The sequence below is a fragment of the Rhinolophus sinicus genome, chromosome 14, assembly GCF_057876585.1.
Source record: "Rhinolophus sinicus isolate RSI-liver-muscle chromosome 14, RSI-T2T, whole genome shotgun sequence".
Lineage (NCBI taxonomy): Eukaryota > Metazoa > Chordata > Mammalia > Chiroptera > Rhinolophidae > Rhinolophus > Rhinolophus sinicus.
Genome location: NC_142514.1, coordinates 142,677,878 through 142,697,526, shown reverse-complemented (window position 1 = coordinate 142,697,526; position 19,649 = coordinate 142,677,878). Strand labels below are relative to the sequence as shown.

General features: G+C 36.3%; 1 protein-coding gene across 1 annotated transcript; it reads left to right on the top strand.

Moving 5' to 3' along the window:
- The first annotated feature begins 16,087 nt into the window (after window positions 1–16,087).
- Window positions 16,088–17,029, top strand: OR51V1 (olfactory receptor family 51 subfamily V member 1). The gene has a single exon (XM_019715801.3). The coding sequence runs from the start codon at window positions 16,088–16,090 to the stop codon at window positions 17,027–17,029; it is 942 nt and encodes a 313-aa protein (XP_019571360.3).
- The last annotated feature ends 2,620 nt before the right edge of the window (window positions 17,030–19,649 follow it).

Below are 19,649 nucleotides of genomic sequence, written 5' to 3'. Positions count from 1 at the left end.
ACTTTGGTGAACACTATGGTGGATATGTTTAAAATTAAAAATCCATAAATGAGAGAATACAATCTCTCTATTATGCATTATGCATAAGAGATGCTTGTACTGAGAAGTGACAGGTGAGATGGCATAGAATAACAGTTTAGAACATAAGCTTTGAAATCAGACAGCTTGTATTGAAAACAACATTACCTCTTATGAGCTCTGAGCTTATGGAAATCACTTATGTTTCCTGAACCTCATTTTTCTTGCCTAAAATACCCAAAATGATATATATCTTTCTTATGGTGTGATTGCAAGGATTAAGTGAGATAAAGTGTAAAAAACGTTTATTGCAATATCTGACATTTTACAATGCCTGACACATGGCATAGCAATGTAATCTAAATAGTGTGTTTTTTATAATTATTATAAATAATGCATAAGGGTAGAGTGGTATTGTTAATAATATTGATGATAATGCCTGAAAGAGTTGTCTCAAAGAGAAAAACCATAGCCAGAAATCATATTCCTAGGCTAGTGCTATCCATGCTCCCCAACCTCTCATATTCAGGAATCTGTGTGATGTGATCATCATTGAATAGCCTCAGCTGAGTGTATCAGTCAGGATCTAATTAGTGTATCAATCACTTCCTGGATATGAATGTGGTGAAACCATACAACGATTTAGAAATAGAAATTTAATTATAAATAATTGTTAACTCTAACTGGAGATTGGAGAAATGGAAATAGTCAATAAGGAGTAAAGAAGACTTTTAAAATATAAAAATAAAAGACACAGGGAGTAGTCACTGTTCCTATGCAGTAGTTTTGAGATATAGCAATCGATTGAGTAACAAATTGGGAGAGGTCTTTCTCCTGGGACTGATATCCATACCTCTTGAGAGAGAGCATGTTCAAGACTCAACAGAAGGTTGAACAATTTTTGAGGCTGCAAAGCTGCCCAAGGGGAGATGCTTAAGAAGCCATCCATTGTGAGGTACCATGCCAGCATCACTTATTGAGACTCTGTTCCCTAAGGTGCCAACAGTGGTCACCATGTGAGGGAACTGAACCTCAGATCTTCCTATGAAACTGCCTGTGGGTGTAAGAGGAGAAGTGATTCATGGGAAAATTCCAGAAGAACAACACTCTACTGCAAAGCCACCCAAGTGAGTGTAAAAGGGAGCCATTCACAAGAGGTGCTACACTGAAACACTCTGCCGCAAAGCCAAGTGTGCTGCTAGAAGCTGAGCACCTTGCCATAGAGACAGAGATTATTGCAGGATCCTGCCTAGAGAACTAGGAAGAGAATTCCCTTCCTCCTCTAGTGCCTGTCCAGCACACTCTACTGACAAAAAATAATGGGCCAACTGAGAAAGGAGAATTATCAAGTTTACCTTCATTATCATAGAATGGGCAATTAAGAGTGAAGTTGGAATTGAGAGGCAATAAATGCATTGATAACTGACAACCTGGCATACAGCAGATTTTTCGTCAGTTAAAGTGCGCAGTGTAATAGGTCACAAAAACCCAATTAGAATTAGAAAACAATAAAGCAGTAGTGAAAGGCTTAATCAACAATAAAAGTAGGGTAGATTTTATTTACCACTCTTTGAATCAACAGTTGTTCCTCTGTATGACTATAAATTTGACAGATTTTTTCAACTTGTTCACATGCTAGGCAAAGCGAGAGAGGTGTCTTTTTTGCACTCTCATACCCAAACAGAAATCTAGTTTGGGTTACTACTTCCTTTTTTGTTTTTGTTTCAATGATGGTAATAATTTTGAAATTCAAGCACAGAGTTGAGTTCATTATACTTTTCAGTTTATGACAGATTATCAACACCACTCCAAAAAAAAGTTTTTATTTTATTTTCTCCTTTATACTTCATTCTTACATTATTATCCCATTTTGCGAAGGATATACTTAAACACTGTTCATGTACTCTTGCAAAATACACAATGATTGTATGTATTTTAATTTACACAAATTGTATTTCCTCATAAAATCTCATTTTTGTTTGCCTTTCTCACTCAATATATTAAATGAGAACCCAGTTGATTGTTTCTCAAAGCTGCAAAAGTAATATTCATTTATTACATTTTACTTAGCCTTTCCCCTTGTGATGGATAGTGAGGTTGTCTCCCATTTTCATACTGATGTTTCATGAGCAGCAATAAAATGAACATATTTCAGTGCATTCTCTTAGGAGACCAAATAGCTTGAGTTATATAAACATAGGTGGCACTGCTTGGTCATAAAATTTATTAATATTTAATTTGTAACTATTGGTGGACAGCTTTCACGAATTACATATACAATTTATATTTCTATTAGCATTTCTATTCAACATTTGATTTTATTCAACTTTCTAATGTTTTGTCATTATGAGTTCAAACTAATATCACCTCTTCTTAAAATTGATATTTATATAATTACTACTTTATTTAAGAATCATTAATTATCTTCTAGGCAATTCACTCTTTGTACGAATTACTTATTCATATATTTTGTTCAATTTTTAATTATTTTCCTATCTCATGATAAATTTCAACATTTCTTTTCAACTGTCTTTAAATGTTAAAAATGTTTTTCTCCATTGTAATCTGTATACTAACTCTGTCTGTTGTATTGAGCTGAAATGCTTAATTCTTCTCATTACTTGTACCTGAAAAACTGATTGAAGATTTCTTCCCCTAATATTTAAACACAAAGATTTTTCCCTTAACATTGCGTTGTCGATTTACTTTAATTTTGAAGTATGTACTTTACATGAAATTCTTTTTGTATATGCAGGGTGATAGAAATACAGCTTCACATTTTTTTCAAGTCATTAATGGTTTTTCAAAATATCATCTACTAATCAATTTATTCTTTTGTTTTGTGATGTCATCCTTGCCATGACTCAGGATCCCATAGATACAGTGGTCTATTTCCAAACTCTCTGTATGTTCCATTGTTCTGTTTGTTGATTCTTCCACCAGTATAATATTTATTTTAATTTAAAAAATTAACTATGATTTTGCAGTATGATTAAATATCTGATGTGCTTTTTCTAAATTATCCTTTCATGTACATTTAGAATGGATCTGTACTCTAAATGACAAATTCTTTTAAAATATATTTTTAATATTTAATTACATTTAACATACAATATTCTATTAGTTTCAGGTGTACAACATAGTGATTAGACATCCATATAACTTACAAAGTTATCACCCTGATCAATCTAGTACCCATGTGACACCATACATAGTTATTACAAATTAGTGACTATATAATTATTACAATATTAGTGACTATATTTCTTATGTTATGCTTTATGTCCCCATGACTATTTTGTAACTACCGATTTGGATTTCTTAACCCCGTCCCCTTTTTTACTCATACCCCCAAAACTCCTATCTGGCAACCATCAAAATGTTTTCTGTATCTATGAGGTTGTTTCTGTTTTGTTTATTTTGTTCTTTAGATTTCACATATCAGCAACATCACATTGAATATGTTTTTCTCTGTCTGATACTCCACTCAGCAAAATACCCTCCAGGTCTATTCATGACACCCCAGATGGCAAGAACCCATTTCCTTCCATAGCTGAGAAATATTCCATTGTATATATATACAACCTCCTCTTTATCCATTCTACCATCGGCAGACACCCAGGCTGCCTTAACATCTTGGTCATTGTAAACAATGCTGCAATGAACATATGGCTACAGCATATTGAAGTAGCATTTTGGGTTTCTTCAGATAAATACCCAGAAGTGGGATTAGTGGGTCTGTCTTTGTCTCTTGTTATAGCCTTTGTTTTCAAGTATACTTTATCTGGTACAAGTATTGCTACCCTTTTTTGTTTGTTTGTTTCCATTTTTATGAAATGTCTTTTCCCCATCTCTTTACTTTCTGTGTGTGTCTTTCCATTTGAAGTGAATCTCCTGTTGGCACCATATGTAAGGATTTTGTTTTACTATCCATTCATCCCTCCTACATCTTTTGACTGGAACATTTAATTCATTTACATTTAAAGTAATTTTGATAAATATGTAGTTATTTATATTTTGTTATTCATAATTTTGATCTTTTTTTTTTTTTTTTTTTTTTTTTTCCATTTTGGAGAAGTCCCTCTAACATTCATTGTAATACTGGCTTGGTGATGATGAACTCCTTTAGCTATTTCTTGTCTGGGAAGCTCTATCTGTTCTTCGATCTTAAATGATAGTCTTGCTGGGTAGAGTACTCTTGGTTGTAGGTCCTTGTTTTTCATCACCTTGAATACATCCTGCCAATATCTTATGGTCTGCAAAGTTTCTGTTGAGAAATCAGCTGACAATCTTATTGGTGCTCCCTTATAAGTTACTAATTGCCTTTCTCTTGCTGCTTTTAGGATTCCCTCTTTGTCTTTAACCTTTACCATTTAATTATAATGTGTCTTTGGGTTCATCTTGTTTGGGACTCTCTATTTCCTGGACTTTTATGTCTATTTCCTTCTCCAGGTTAGGAAATATTTCAGTCATTATTTCTTCAAACAGGTTTTCAATTCTTGCTTTCTATATTTTCCTTCTGGAACCCCTATGATGCGCGCATTTTTATGCTTGATGTTGTCCCCCAAGGTCTCTTAAACTATCCTCACTTTTTTTAGATTCATTTTTCTTTTTGCTCTTTTGATTGGGTATTTTATGCTACCTTGTCTTCCAAATCACTGATTCAATCCTCTGCTTCACCTAGTCTGCTGATGATTCCTTCTAGTACATTCTTCATTTCAGTTATTGTATTTTTCACTTCTGACTGGTTCTTTTTTATGATTACTATGTCCTTTTTTATGCTTGCTATTTTTTTGTTGAAGTTCTCACTAAGTTATCTGGGCATTCTTATAACCAATGTTTTGAACTCTGTATTTGGTAAGTTGCTTGCCCCTATTTTGTTTAGTCTTTTTTTTTTTTTTTTTGGATTTTTCTCCTGTTCTTTCATTTGGGATGTATTTCTTTGTTTCCTCATTTTGATGGACTCTCTGTGTTTGCTTCTGTGTATTAGGTAGATCTGCTATGTCTCCCAGTCTTGGCTGAGTGGCCTAATGTAGTGCATGCCTTCTGGAGCCCTGGCATAGTCTCCATGGTCCCCTGCTCTGCGTTCTCCAGGAGTGTCCCTTGTGTGGATTGTGTGTGTCCTCTGTTATACTTCAGCCATGATTGCTATTGGCACATCAGTGTGTGGGATTGACCCTCAGGTCGATTGGCTGTGGCATTAACCACATCCACAGTTTATGGGATGCTGTGTAGCTGGCTATCCTATTGAGGGAGATTTGCTCAAGTGAGCTCTGGTAACTGTTGAGATTGCCTTTGTATGTGCCACTTGTGGGCCTAATTTGGTGGTGCGCTGCTGTGGTCTGAAGCCAAGTCTGTTATTCCTGGGACCTCTTGGGATGAGCTCTGGTGCAGGCCCAGGTCACCCACTGCCTGTGACTGGTTGGAGTCTACCTGGTAGGAGCTACAGAGTGCTCTGTGGCTATTTGCTGCCTGTGCTAAACCTGAAGGCACATGGGAGAGGCCACACTGTGAACCGAGGATATCTGCCACCAGTACCAGACCTGGGGTGGCTCCACAAAAAGCCGGGACATCTCGAGGCCTGCTGCCACCTGTTGTCTCCGATTAGGTTCAGCTGCTGAGAAAGGCTTGTGTGGTACGTGAGTTGAGTGAGGCAAAGTCTCAGGTAGTCACCAGGGTGGGATGAGTTATGTTGTCCAAGTTAATGTAGATTCTGGTTTAGTGCCAGTGCTGAGCCTGTAGCTACCCATCAAAAGTCTCAGGTCACACCAAGGCCAGTTGCTGCCCATCTTGGGCTTGCAGACTCCTGTAGTTTTCTGAGAAAAACTGTAATGTGGGTGGGGCTGGTTGCTCACTGAGAAAATGCCTCTGGCCTTGAGAGAGTGGGTGGGGTAGGGTCCCAGTGGTGCTCACCAGACCAGTTCAGATTCAGATTTGGCCATGGGCATGGGAGAGACCTCAACAGAGGAAAGAGGGCATCCACCTGCTGGCTGCATGGGAGAAGGACCCCACACAGGTAACACGGTGACTATCCTCCAGCCCTTGCTCAGAAGCCACACACCTCAGTCTGCCCTCCCCATATGCCTCTGATACCCCCCCCCTCCCAAGTCACCATCCCTTTGCCAATGTCCAGCCTGAGTGAATGCAAATGAATGAGTTGTATGCTGACACTTTCAGAGGATGTCTGGGTTTCCCCACAGCCTTCTGTCCCATCTGGATAGTTGGAATCCCCACTGTTTTTCACAGTCAGATGTTGTGGGGGTCCATGTCCCCAGTACCAGTACTCCCAATTGGGAAGCCTGGTGTGGAGCTGGAGTCCCTCACTACTCGTGGGGAATCTCCACAGCCAAGCTATCCCTTTTGACTCTCAATTATACAGAGGTTTGGGGCCAGCCCATTTTACATCTCCACCCCTCCCCCCTAGTCTTTATGTGTCTTCTTCTTTATATCCTTAGTTATAAAACTTCTGTTCAGCTAGATTTCAGATGGTTCTCCAGGTTGATTGTTCTATAATTTAGTTGTAATTTTAATGTGTTCATGGAAGGAAGCAGGCACAGTGTTTATCTACTTAACTGTCTTGGATCTCCAACTGCTCAATCAATTACTTCTATATCATTCTCTTTCTCAGATGCATGTGACAATAAGATATTTCCATACAAATTTATGATATGCTCTTTGGTCCCTTTGGTCAACCTGAATCATTAATTTTAATTTACAGTCTTATAGTGTCTAATATCCTCATTCTGAAACTAAATCAGATGGCATTGAAAAGATTCAGAAATACCGAAATGAAGTTCATAGAGGAACTATTGGAAGGAGAAAATAGAGATAAAGGTAGCTTTGCTTTATTTGTAAGAGAGCAAAATGCATAAGAAAACTGACCTCAGTCTCTGATAAGCCCTGAGCTGCTGCTAAAACAGTATGCCCAGCATATGAAGTAGGGGACTTTAGGTCTTCACAGGAGCTGCTCCTCTCTCTTCCTCTGTTCCCCACCTGCCTACTCATTGTGACAATAGACTTAGGAATTAAACTTCACCATAATATCAGCTTTTGCACCTAAACAAGGGTTAGGAAGCCTTGATCCATGGAGAAAAGGGATGAAATAAAAGGTAACAAAAATACTTAAAAAGAAAAAAAAAAGTTGAGAAGGGAGAGAGAAGAAAGTAGAGTGACAGGAAGGTATACTGGACATTGATTTCATTTTTTCTCTACCAGAAATAGACTGAAATAACAGAAGATTTAGAATAGGCAATCTTCCCCTTCCTTTTTCTTTATGTATTATACCCAGCTGTGTTAAAGAATGATCTGTCTGCATGAAAGAGATTTCCTACCTTAGTGAGGTGATACAGCCTCCTCTGAAATTTAACGTGATCTTTTTGGGAGAATGACCTTGAGTGGAGTGTGGGGTCTACTTACGTGCCCTGGCATTTCACTCATTTTGTTTCTACTGGGGCCAACCTGCCTCATGCAGTTGTTTTCCTCATCCAATTCCTAGTTAAGTATGGGCAAAAACATGTGCACTGGTTATTGCTGTTCCAAGATGCAGTCATGGGTAATTTAAACATACTGGAACTCAGTTTCCTCAATGCAAAAATAAACAGTTCGGTAGTATGCACTACAGAAGAACACATACATACTGTATGACACAGCAATTTCCAGAGATTCAAATGTATGTATATGTGTGTTTACAAAAACTGTACAAGAATTTTCGTAGAAGTCTTATTCATTATAGTCAAAAGCTCGAAAGAACCCAAATACCCATCAATAGTAGTGGCAATAAATTTATTGTGGTATATTCATAAGATGAAATAGCATCCAACAATAAAAAAAAAAATTTTGACTACAGTTATATCAACAACATGAATGCAATTCACAAGTATTATGTTGCATAAGTAAGTCAGAGATAAGAAGCATAATCACATTCAATTTGTATACATTTTTAAAAAGAGGAGAAGTTAATCAATCATGTAGATAAAATGAGACATATCAGGATAGTGGTTAACTTTGGGGAGAATGAGCCTAATGACAAAGAGGGAACACATGGGAGTCTTCTAGGATACTTTAAAAATATATTTTAATGTTTAGTAGAAAAAATACAACTGGCAAATAAAATGTGGAATATGCTCAAAACAGGCTACGGTTAAAAAAGTAGGCCAAAAATAAGTAAATAATGGCATGAGAGACAAATATATACATATGAGATTAGAAAGGTGGTATGTAATTTAGAATACTTTTGATGTTCTATTTCCTGATCTGAATTGTTTCATTTGCAATTTCCTCATTTTGGCTGCCTCTCTGTGTTTGTTTCAATGTATTATGTAAATCTGCTATGTCTCCCAGTCTTGACTAGGTGGTCTTATGTGCTGTTCTTCTTTGCAATTGTTAATTAAGCTGTACACTTATGATTTATGTACATTTCTATATGAATATTATACTTAATATATTTTAAAACAAAATTAAACAATGGGAAAAGCCAGATTATTTTTTTGGATTTCAAGGAATGCCTACGGACTGAGGTATTAAGACAGGCTTACATTATTTTAATTAAATAGATTTAAAGTTTCACCACCACATCAGCTTTTGTACCTAAATCTCAGTAAACAGTCTTAACTCCATGGAGAAGAGGGAGGAAATAAAAAAGCAATAGAAATACCTGTGAAAAGGAAAGGCAGAGCCTAGAAAAACAAAATAAACAGAAGGAGGTTCCTTGCTACATCTTGTGCTTTTTAAGGTGTTGTTATGCTACATTTTACACACATGGTCTTGGGAAAGATAAATAAAGTAATAAGTGGCAGAACTAAGATTTTTCTCATCCAAAAGCCAGTGCTGTTCTGACTACATAATACTGCCCCCATTCTAGAATAATGGATCCTTTCAAATAGTTACCACTTTCAGTCTAAGAGACACAATTGGCTCATACCTGATTTGTAGACCATGAAATCTGGTTAGTCTTATTTCCAAACATGCTTAGCTCTGGTGTCTCAGATAAGGAGCCTTTATCACCTCTGGAATATTCTAGAAATCTAAAGATATAGGAATTCTAGGAATCTCAGACATTAAAATGTTGTATCTGCTACAATTTCACAATATAGCAATAGCCAATAAACACTAAAATTTAACTCATATGGTCTATTTTCACACAATCCAAAATCCATTGCCAAAGGCCACAGCAAGGAAGACTCTCAGCACTGCATCTATCAAAATAGATGAATCTTGGACAGGAAAGGTGAGGTGCCATGTTAGTTACACATGGTCCCATGCAAACCCTACAGGGAAGTCTACCATCTTTTCTTCCCAGTAACACCACATCATGATAACATTCTGGTGAATTACACTAAGTACTTCCCTTCCCTTAGTTAGTTCCCTTCCTGTATTTTCCCAACCATTCTTTCTCTGGTTCAGATTAGACTTTCACAGGATAGGTTGATTTTTGCCCCCCACGATCCTACGATCATGGCCAGTGTTACTCCGTGCACAAGGTATTGCAGCCAAGAGCCCTATCTCTGTGGCAGCAGTAGGGCTAGCAGGCAAGTCATGTTAACTAGGGATGCTCTGGAGGCCATGCCATCCTTGGGAATTTGGATTCCCACTGTTTGTGTAGGAAACTCGGGCAATCATTTGGGGATTCCTCACTATTAGTCATCCTTGACTCTACTGCCTATAACATCCCTCTCTCCTATGCTCTGGGGACACATTACCTCTGTAATAACAGTTATCTGGGCCTAGACTCTACTTTTGGCAAAGTACTGCTTCCTCTGTTGGGGACGAAGCAGACAAATTTGAGGAGCTAATTTACTTCTCATATTCTCCTGTTGTAGAGGATAGTGGAAAAGGAAATTAATGCCAGTATATGAATTCAAAATTTCATTGTTAATAACATTTTTATCAAGCATGTAAAGATGATTATGGTACTATAAATTTCCATGAATAAATCTTGGTTCTAGATGTAAATATGTACTATCCATAAATTTTCTAGATCTCTTTCTGAAGGCCTTACTGATTTAATATGACAATTTTTTTTATCATTGGCAAAGCTATTCTTCTCCACTATGTGAAGATCAGAAAATGAGAGAAGTGATAGAGAAGGAGATTATAGATGGTTTTACGGAAGCCATAGAAATGCTTTGGAGAACAATGGGACTTGAATCTCACAGACTGGATTTCGGTACTTAGTTTCTTAGGCAGTCGCTACAAGTTTCTTTATCTTTATAATGAGATTACTGAATTATATTTTCTCAGTCTATTCTGTAATTTACAATTTTAAATATGTGTAACATTTAAGTATTTACACTCAGAAATTTAAGTCTGTATTTTAGTATAATTAAAGATAGATTTAGTTGCTGCCTTTTTTGCACTTTTCTGCTTGGTTTTCACCTTTTATTTAATGTTTATCATTTTATTACATCTTTTTTTTATTTAAGTTCTCTCACATTTTCTTAAATATGGGGAAAGTGTTAATATAAAACAAAGTCCCTTGAGAGAGATTATTTACGTCATAGTTTAATTAAATCACACAAGTCCTAATGGAAGTTTCTTAAATACCCAGATGGTCACAGTTAAACAGATGCACCATGTAATGTAATTTTTGTCATGCTTCTAAATTATGAATAATAATTTTTCAATATTTCAATAATGATGGCAGTATTATTTGTAGATATCTTATGCAATATAAATACACAAAATCTATAATAAATAATAAGAAATAAGCAATAATATATCATAAGTACATCATTAACAAAATTAATCATCATAACCCTTCTTGTAAACTGAGATTTTAAGCCTACTTTGGGTTTGTGGTACATACATTTTCTCCAATGATAGCATACAACGTCTGACAATTAAGTTCGCGAACTCATCCTAGAAAAATTACTACACACCTCATTGTTGAATATCACTACTGTCACCTTTGAAGTGCTCCCCTTGGGAAGCTATGCACTGATGTCTGCACCTAGTCCACCCTTCAAAACAATTTTGGAACTCTTTCTGGAATGGCCATCAGAGCTGTCGTCATATCACCCTTGATGTCCTGAATGTCATCAAAATATCTTCCTTTCAATATTTCCTTTATCTTTGTGTAAAGAAAGAAGTCATTAGGGGCCAGATCAGTTGAGTAGGGAGGGTGTCCCAATACAGTTATTTGTTTACTGGCTAAAAACTACCTCACAGACAGTGCTGTGTGAGCTGGTGCAGTGTCATGATGCAAGAGCCATGAATTGTTGATGAAAAGTTCAGGTCCTCTAACTTTTTCATGCAGCCTTTTCAGCACTTCCAAATAGTAAACTTGATTAACTGTCCAGTTGGTACAAATTCATAATGCAGAATCCCTCTGATATCAAAAAAGGTTAGCGACATTGTTGCTACAAGTTTGCAAATTTATTTGTCTGTGAACTTAATTGTATTCAAAACCTCTGAACACCCAATTCTTTGGGCTAGATTTATAGAAGGTTTTTTAAATCTCTTCAGCCATGCCACAACACTTAAAGGCTTGGCCTCACTTATGCTTAGCCAGTTCTAAAACAAACCTGCTTTTTTTTTTTGGTCAAAAAATCTGAAGACATTTATTCATGAAGGTATATGTACCCCGATGTTCATTGCAGTATTATTCACAGTGGCCAAGACATGGAAGCAACCAAAATGTCCTACAATAGATGACTGGATAAAGAAGACGTGGTACATATACACAATGAAATATTATTCGGCCGTAAGAAAGATGAAATACTGCCATTTGCAACAACATGGATGGATCTTGAGATTATCATGCTAAGTGAAATAAGTCAGACAGAAAAAGTCAAGAATCCTATGTGGGTATAAAACTGAAACCAACAAACGAACCAGACAAATAAACAAACAAAAACTTAAAGACACAGACAACAGTTTAGTGGTTACATAGGGTAAGGGGGGAGGTGGGTGGTAGATGAGGGTAAAGGGGATCAAATATATGGTGATAGAAGGAGAACTGACTCTGGGTGGTGAACACACAATGCAATATATAGATGAGGTATTATAGAATTGTACATTTGAAACCTATATAATTTTACTAACAAATGTCACCTCAATATTTTAATAATAATAATTTTTTAAAAACCTGCTTTTTGCATCCTTGAAGAAAGGAAAAAAAAAAAAAATCAATGAACTGCTTCTGCCCCCTGCTGTTTGCCAGATGAGATCTTTAGAGGAATTGTCCATCAAAGAGTGACAATCTAGTCTATTGTTCAAAGCAGGTCCTGGGTGGGTGTCATTAAATACCTATGCTGAAGAACAAGCAAAAAACTGAATTGTTTTGGCAAAAAACCCCAATGTTTTCTATTTAATATAAAGACACTGACTTTTAAATCCAGCACTTTTCCTCTATGGTTTTAGGGTATTGGTCATCACCCACCTAATCTGAAAAAAGCAGCTAGTATTCACATAGGGAATCATTTCTACAAGATAGAAATAAAAGACAGATACCTGGACTAGTAGGTCAGTTTGAATCAGAGAGCATCAGAAGAAAAGAGTCCCTGGAAAGCATGATCTGTTTAGTTTGACCACAGATGTGCTTTCCAAATCAATATTCCTGAATTCCAAACAAAATGCAGAGGGAATACCATAATCCTATCACTTCCCTAGACTCAAATTCACTGCTGCTCATTCTGTCTAATTATTTATTTTATGCCAGACATTGTTCTGGTTGCTAGAAATTAAAACAAAATAAGATTACACATACTGACTTTGAGGTGGCATAACACAACATGATGTTTGGGAAAATAAAAGGCCTTTTTTTTTCTTTTCCCTTTTTTTAGCACAGGTGGAGAATATGGTGCATCTGACATATACGAACACTTTCCTCTTGAAATCTTCATTTGTTGGTATCAACAACCCTATTATCTCCTGATTCTCATCCTACCTCTCAAAATAGGATTAAAAAAAGTCTCCAACATTTATTTCTCTTCTATTGCTAAAAGGCTGATATCCTCTGTGGAGGCACCATGTACATTGTGGCTAGTTTGAAGATGCCTGAATGAAAGTATGTGCTTTTAATGTATGTCTATATCCAGTAGACTGTTGGATCATTTTGTCAACAATCCTAGGACCTTCTCTATATTTGGGTTCGGCTTGGTATGATAGGAATCATATTTCAATTCTGAGAATTATGCCAAAGGTCAGCAAGAATTCCTAGGGCAGCATCTGTTTTATATGTCATATAAACCTTATATATGTTGATACAAGATTAATAGCATGTAGCCAGCAAGGATCAGATGTGTACATATTGAGTGTTTAGTTCTCATGGCATTTTTACAAAGTGTTTGCATTTATCTTGTTTTTATACCGCTGTAATTGCGCAACTTTAGTTTATAGATTACTTCATTAATTCAACAATTATTTAATAAATACCCACTCTATGCTAAGTCTCATTTTGCATATCAAATGAGCAAAAAAACAGTCATGGTCTTAATTTTCTGGAGCTTCCAATAGATCTAATGGACAATCAGCACATAATAAGTGGTATAAATACAAATCAGAGAATTGCAACGAGAGTAACTTATTTGAGAGGATGGGAGAAAAAAATGATGATAACAAAAATGCCTCTGAAGAAGCAACATTGAACTGAAACCTGAATGATGAAAGGAGCTTTTGTGCAAATGTTTGGAGTAAATAATTTTAAGCAGATAGAAGATCAAAGACAAAGCTCCTGAGACAGGAATACTCTTAATTTGTTTTGTGTTTTTTTTTTTAAGTAATGATGCCCAGAGTTTAGGGAGTGAAGGCAACCAGTGGTCTATGATGCAGGAGAGCTATACAGGCCAAGTCATATAAAGATTTCTGAAGATGATAAATACTTTATATTTTATTTTAAGAGCAATGACAATCTATCAGATTTTTTTTTCTCAACAAGGACTTATGCGATCTAGTAGATGTTTGTAGAAAAGCATGGTTTCTCTGGGGAGAATACATTTTTAGGAGGCAAGTACAAAGACAATGGAACTAGCTAGTAAATTGTTATAACAGCCAAGGAACAGATGATGTGGTTATAAACAAAGACATCAGTAATATATAGGTGAAAAGTTATCAGATTCAGGGTTGTTTTAAGGTATAAATGATAGAATTTGATGAAGGATTTGATAGACAGGAAAGAGAAAAAAAAGTGAGTAATCATGAATGACTCTTAAGAGTTTTTCTAAGCAATTGTGTGATGAGTGCAGTAATTTCTTGATATTAGGAGGAAATGGAGAGAAAATAGATTTCTGGGAAAAATCAAGTATTTGATTGCTATAATTTTAGTTTTTAGATTAAATAACCAGATGGAGGTATCAAGTAGGCAGCTGAGTCCATGAGTTGGAGCTCATGGAAGTGGTAAGGACTTAGAGGTACAAATTTTAGGCTATAATAATGAGTAAAAGTTGACAGTGTTCTCACTCTCTAGGAACTTACAATTCAGTCTGTAGCAGAGACATTAGTCAAATAAGTAGGCTAATGAATATCAGATTATAAATTGAATAAATTTTATAAAGATAAATAAGTTATCAAAAGAATAAATATGTGGGGGACACGTTTAATTAGGAGTCTTCCTGAGAAGTGATGGTTGAGGTCCAGAGGAAAAAATTCAAGATTATTTTACAAAGAGGAGGCAGTGGTTGGGGAAAACTCTTTGTGAAAGAACATTTTAGGCAGAGAGAACATCAGGAGAAAACTCTTATGAAAGAAGACAAATGGTAATTTTGAGAGGTAAAAGAAGATATGTGTTCAAAGACTGACAACTTTTTCTTCAAAGGGCAAAAACAAAACAAAACAAAACAACCCCACAAAAACAACAAAAAACTCACACACACACAAAAAAACCCTCCAAGCATTTAGTGAGGGAAATGTACTAAAAATAGTGAGCTAAGTTATCTAATGCTGAACAGTCAAAAGGTACATTCAGAAGAAGATCAGCCTGAAGAACTGCCTGGTGGGCCAGTATGACGAAGATGAAGAATAGGTCACTAAAGGAAGCCAGAAACTGAAGCTACTTTAACATGTTGGAATAACTAAATCAAATGTGAAAGCCAGTATAGTCTTTTAAACACATGCTACATTACAAGAACCTTTAAACCTCTTGTAATAGCTCCCAGGACCAGAATTCAAGGCAGGAAATTATATAAAGAAGAAGCCAATCAATTTTGTTGCAATGAGGCTTTTTAAAATTCTAGACTTAGCTGTTCAACATTGGCCTTCTGATCTTTAGAATGGCAGGTTCTAAAAAAAAGAAAACAATTGCTCAACCCCTTCCATAAGTGCATATTTAATAAATACTCAACTGACTGATTAATTGAATGAATAACTGCATAGAAAACACTGGGTTGATGTCAGAGGGTATGAGTCTTCAATTTAAGTTTCTATGCCATAAGGACAAAGATGAGCCAAACATCTCAGGGGACCAGAGCTCCTTTGGAAACCATGCACCAAAGGTCTCATGCATAAATAATCCTCTGTACCTATTATCAAGGAAGAAAAATTAATTGTTGGCTATGTCATCGGAGCCAGTTAAAACAGGAACACCTTCACTAAATATTATTTGGAGGAAAAATACACTTGGAGACAGCACCAAATGGAAAATGATGGGTATGAAGTGACTATTTAAATGAATTTGTGATATTCAAGCTCAAAAGATTAGTCTTCACTTTAAATGCTTAATGAACTAGGAGGAGGACAACAATAATAATTTTGAGAACCTCAGCTCTCAATTTTTCAGGTACAACATCTCACCAGCATTGTTGGGAAAATGTCCCAGGCAGCATATCTTTTCTGGAAATTACCTTTCTACTCTAGTCTATTTGTTTTTTACATGTGGCTTCTAAGTATAGCTCTGCACCCTGCTGGTCGATTAATAATGGCTCTTAAATGATATCTGGAAAAAGACCATTCTCTTCCAGGCAGCAGATCATATGATTCTAAAGAACAGAATTGCTTGGCTATATTTTACAAAGTTAGTAAATTTTTAGAATCATTTTATTTACTTCAAAATTCCATCTAACTCATTTAAAATTGGAGCATTTCCTTTGAAATATACACTCTTGTTGCCTGGGAGACGTATTTCAGTTTCAGCACGATGGCTTCACTAAGCCTTAGCGTGAATTCCTCATCCTTCCTGCTTACAGGATTTTCTGGCCTGGAGCAGCAATATCACTGGATCTCCATTCCCTTCTCCACCATCTATGCCATGGTGCTTCTGGGAAACGGCCTGGTGCTGCACGTGATCCGGACGGAGCCAAGCCTGCACCAGCCCATGTTCTACTTCCTGGCGATGCTGGCCCTCACTGACCTGTGCATGGGGCTGTCCACAGTGCACACGGTGCTGGGGATCTTGTGGGGGCTCAGCCAGGAAGTCAGCCTGAATGCCTGCATTGCACAGGCTTATTTCATCCATGGTTTGTCCTTCATGGAGTCTTCTGTCCTCCTTGCGATGGCCTTTGACCGCTACATTGCCATTTGTCACCCACTACACTACTCCTCCGTCCTAACGCATAACAAAATCATGAAAATTGGGATGGCAATCTTATGTAGGAGTACTTTACTCATACCTCCAGTCATCATTCGCCTAAAGTTCTTAAATTATTGCCATCCCCACATCCTCTCTCACTCTTTCTGCCTGCACCAGGACCTTCTCCGCCTAGCCTGCTCAGACATTCGATTCAATAGCTACTATGCCCTGATGCTGGTCATTTGCACGCTATTGTTGGATGCTCTTCTTATTCTTTTCTCCTATGTCCTGATTCTTAAGTCAGTCCTGGCAATTGCCTCTCAAGAGGAACGGCATAAATCATTTCAGACCTGCATCTCCCATATCTGTGCTGTCCTCGTGTTCTACATCCCCATCATTAGCTTAACTATGGTGCACCGTTTTGGGAAGCATCTCCCCCCCATGGTCCATGTCCTCATGGGCAATATCTATATCCTTTTCCCACCCTTGATGAACCCCATCATCTACAGTGTCAAGACTCAAAAGATTCGTAGCAGAGTGCTCAGAGTTTTTTCTCTGAAAATATATTGATATACTCAGGTCTTTTAAAAAACAAAAAAGGACAAAAATAATAAGTACACAAAAATCAATATAAAAATAAATTTTATTAGAATTAGAGATTTTGCCCTGAGTCTATGATTCTTGATTTTAAAATGCATTTTAAATGTAATCGGAGAATGACCTACAAATACATCTCATTTTAACCTATATCCTGGAAATGAGTTGTTCTTAGGGCTGGAGGTGAGAGACTCCATCTGAAACATTTCATAAATCCTACCAACTGTTGTTCTGTGTGAAACAAGACATATGAAGGTTGTTCCATAAGCATAATCCTATTCACAAAGGTATAAAAGTAGTTAATGTGTCCAAATAGATTTGGAAGCATTTTCTTTGCAGTATAACAAAGCTAAATTCAAATCCTAGGGCTTCCAGTGTCAAAAGCAGATAACTTGAAGCTTCTTTAATTCTCTGAGATTCAGTGAATTAATCTTCAAAATGGAAACAATTCCAAAACCACAGACATGTTGTGATAACTATATAGGCCAGAATTGTCCAATAGAATTTTTTCAAAAATGATAGAAATGCTATAATATAGAATAGTATAGATCAATATAGAACAATAGCTACACATAGCTACTGAGCATTTGAAAGGTACATAGTACAACTGGGCAATTCCTTTTTAAATTCCAGTTAATTGTAGCTAATTTATATTTAAATATTAAAAGACCAGTGTATTGGACAGTTCAGATATAGACTATAAAAAAGACATATAATGAAATATGACGTGGAATTCAACTTTTATCATGTCTACTTTAAATCGCAATACTCACTTCTTATATTTTATGTGTGCACTCCACTTTCATTGAGCTGAAAATGGATTTTGCTCTGAATCCTGTTTTTAAATCTAAAAGGCAAAGTGTCCTGAGCAGATGAAACTGTGTGCTTATGACTAATTATGAGTCTAAGAGAGAAATATAAAAGAATATAAACAAGTGTCCTTCAAAGTAATTTAGTCCTGTTTTCAAAGGAAGGAAAGAAAGGAATCAGGTAGGTGTCTGTAGGGATAACGAAAAAATAATTAGTTTAATCTTTCTATAATCTCCTAGGTATTTAAGTTGGAAAATGTTAACAGTCAACAGATGAATGCATCAGAGTAATTTTACACCAAGAAAGCAATTATTTTCTAAGGATATTTTTAGATATAAATCTAAACTTATGTATTTAAAACTTACATTTAAAACCTGTGTTTATGCCTTTTCCTTTTTTTGTACTCCATTCAATTAAGTAGTCTCTGTTTATTGACTCAGTCAAGAAAGTAGAAATACTGGCTTTAGTTTCCAATAGCTTAAGCCTCAAAGTTAGGGAATAGTTCCTGGATAGAACAAAGTATCTTGGCCAGAAACAATAACGTAAAATTATCCTTAGGATAATAAATTAGGACTACTGAGTTAGAGTAGGGGGTTAATTAGAAGGAGAGGAGAGTGACTTTCCTGATATCAATGAGGATCTAGTCTACTTTCTGCCAAAGCTACAAGAGCTGAAGAGTATAATGTACGGTCTGAAGTGGGGATGAAAAATGACTATATTCTAATTGCTAATTTCAATGTGATTCATTCTCTTGCTATATAACCAATATAGCTATAACTCATTAGGTTAATATGAATGTCAGGTATTGGACTATGTGCTCTAATGATAATAATCTTCATGGTCCATATTAGAAGACTAGCACATGGCCAATTTGACAAGATGGGTATGGCCCAGTTTTAGAATGAAAACAGCAGTTAGCTGCTGAATCTTCAGGGGTCGTATAGGTGTCTAATCCTTGGGTACATGTTGCTCAATGATCAGACAAGCTTCCCTTCAATGCCTTGACACTGCATAATCATCTCTCCTCAGAACTGACTCAATCTTGGGGAAGCAGGGGCCTCTGCAATAGCAGGATATGTATTCCACCAGACATTCATGATGGAAGACTGACAGGAACTTAATGTTGAATTAAAGGAATAGAGTTACATGTCTGATACACCTGAGTGGTTGGTCTGAGAGTCATGTTTAATATGGTGAGTGGGGGGTTCATTTGAGAGCTTTATACTATGAATATCTGTACCTAAAATTATGGCAATTTATAGAACATGAATCAACAACGTTGGAAATAATGGCTGTGAAGATTTCTGGTGTATTCTCAGAAATCACAGGTTATTTTAGAACTATGTAATTATATTATCATGATGAGATTTATGAAGAACTTCAGAATGTTTATAATTCATGACCAAATGGAACGAGGTCAGTCAAAGGAAGGGAGATGGGTAAAGGTAGCAGATAAAAGTAAATTTCGGATGATTACTGGGTTTTACACAGAAACAAACAGGTTTGGAAAGTTTGTGCTTTGGATTGTTTGTTTTATAAAGTCCTCTAGTTTGGGGAGCTAACTTGAAAAATAACTAAACCTCTTCCTAGGGAGAAAGGCCATTTTTGAGTAATTAGTCCAGGTCCTGACATTGATAATAGAGTGATTTATCGCAGGTCTTAAAAATACAATCTAGCCTTCACAGCCTTTTGAGAAACTAGGTAGAGACATTCTTCCATAGATTCCAGACAGCCAGCTTCTGAGGAATAAGAAGGCTGTTATCCATGAAGTAATTAATTCTGG

Excerpts from the sequence above, each read along its gene's own strand:
- OR51V1 (XM_019715801.3), top strand. The coding sequence starts at position 16,088 with ATGGCTTCACTAAGCCTTAGCGTGAATTCCTCATCCTTCCTGCTTACA.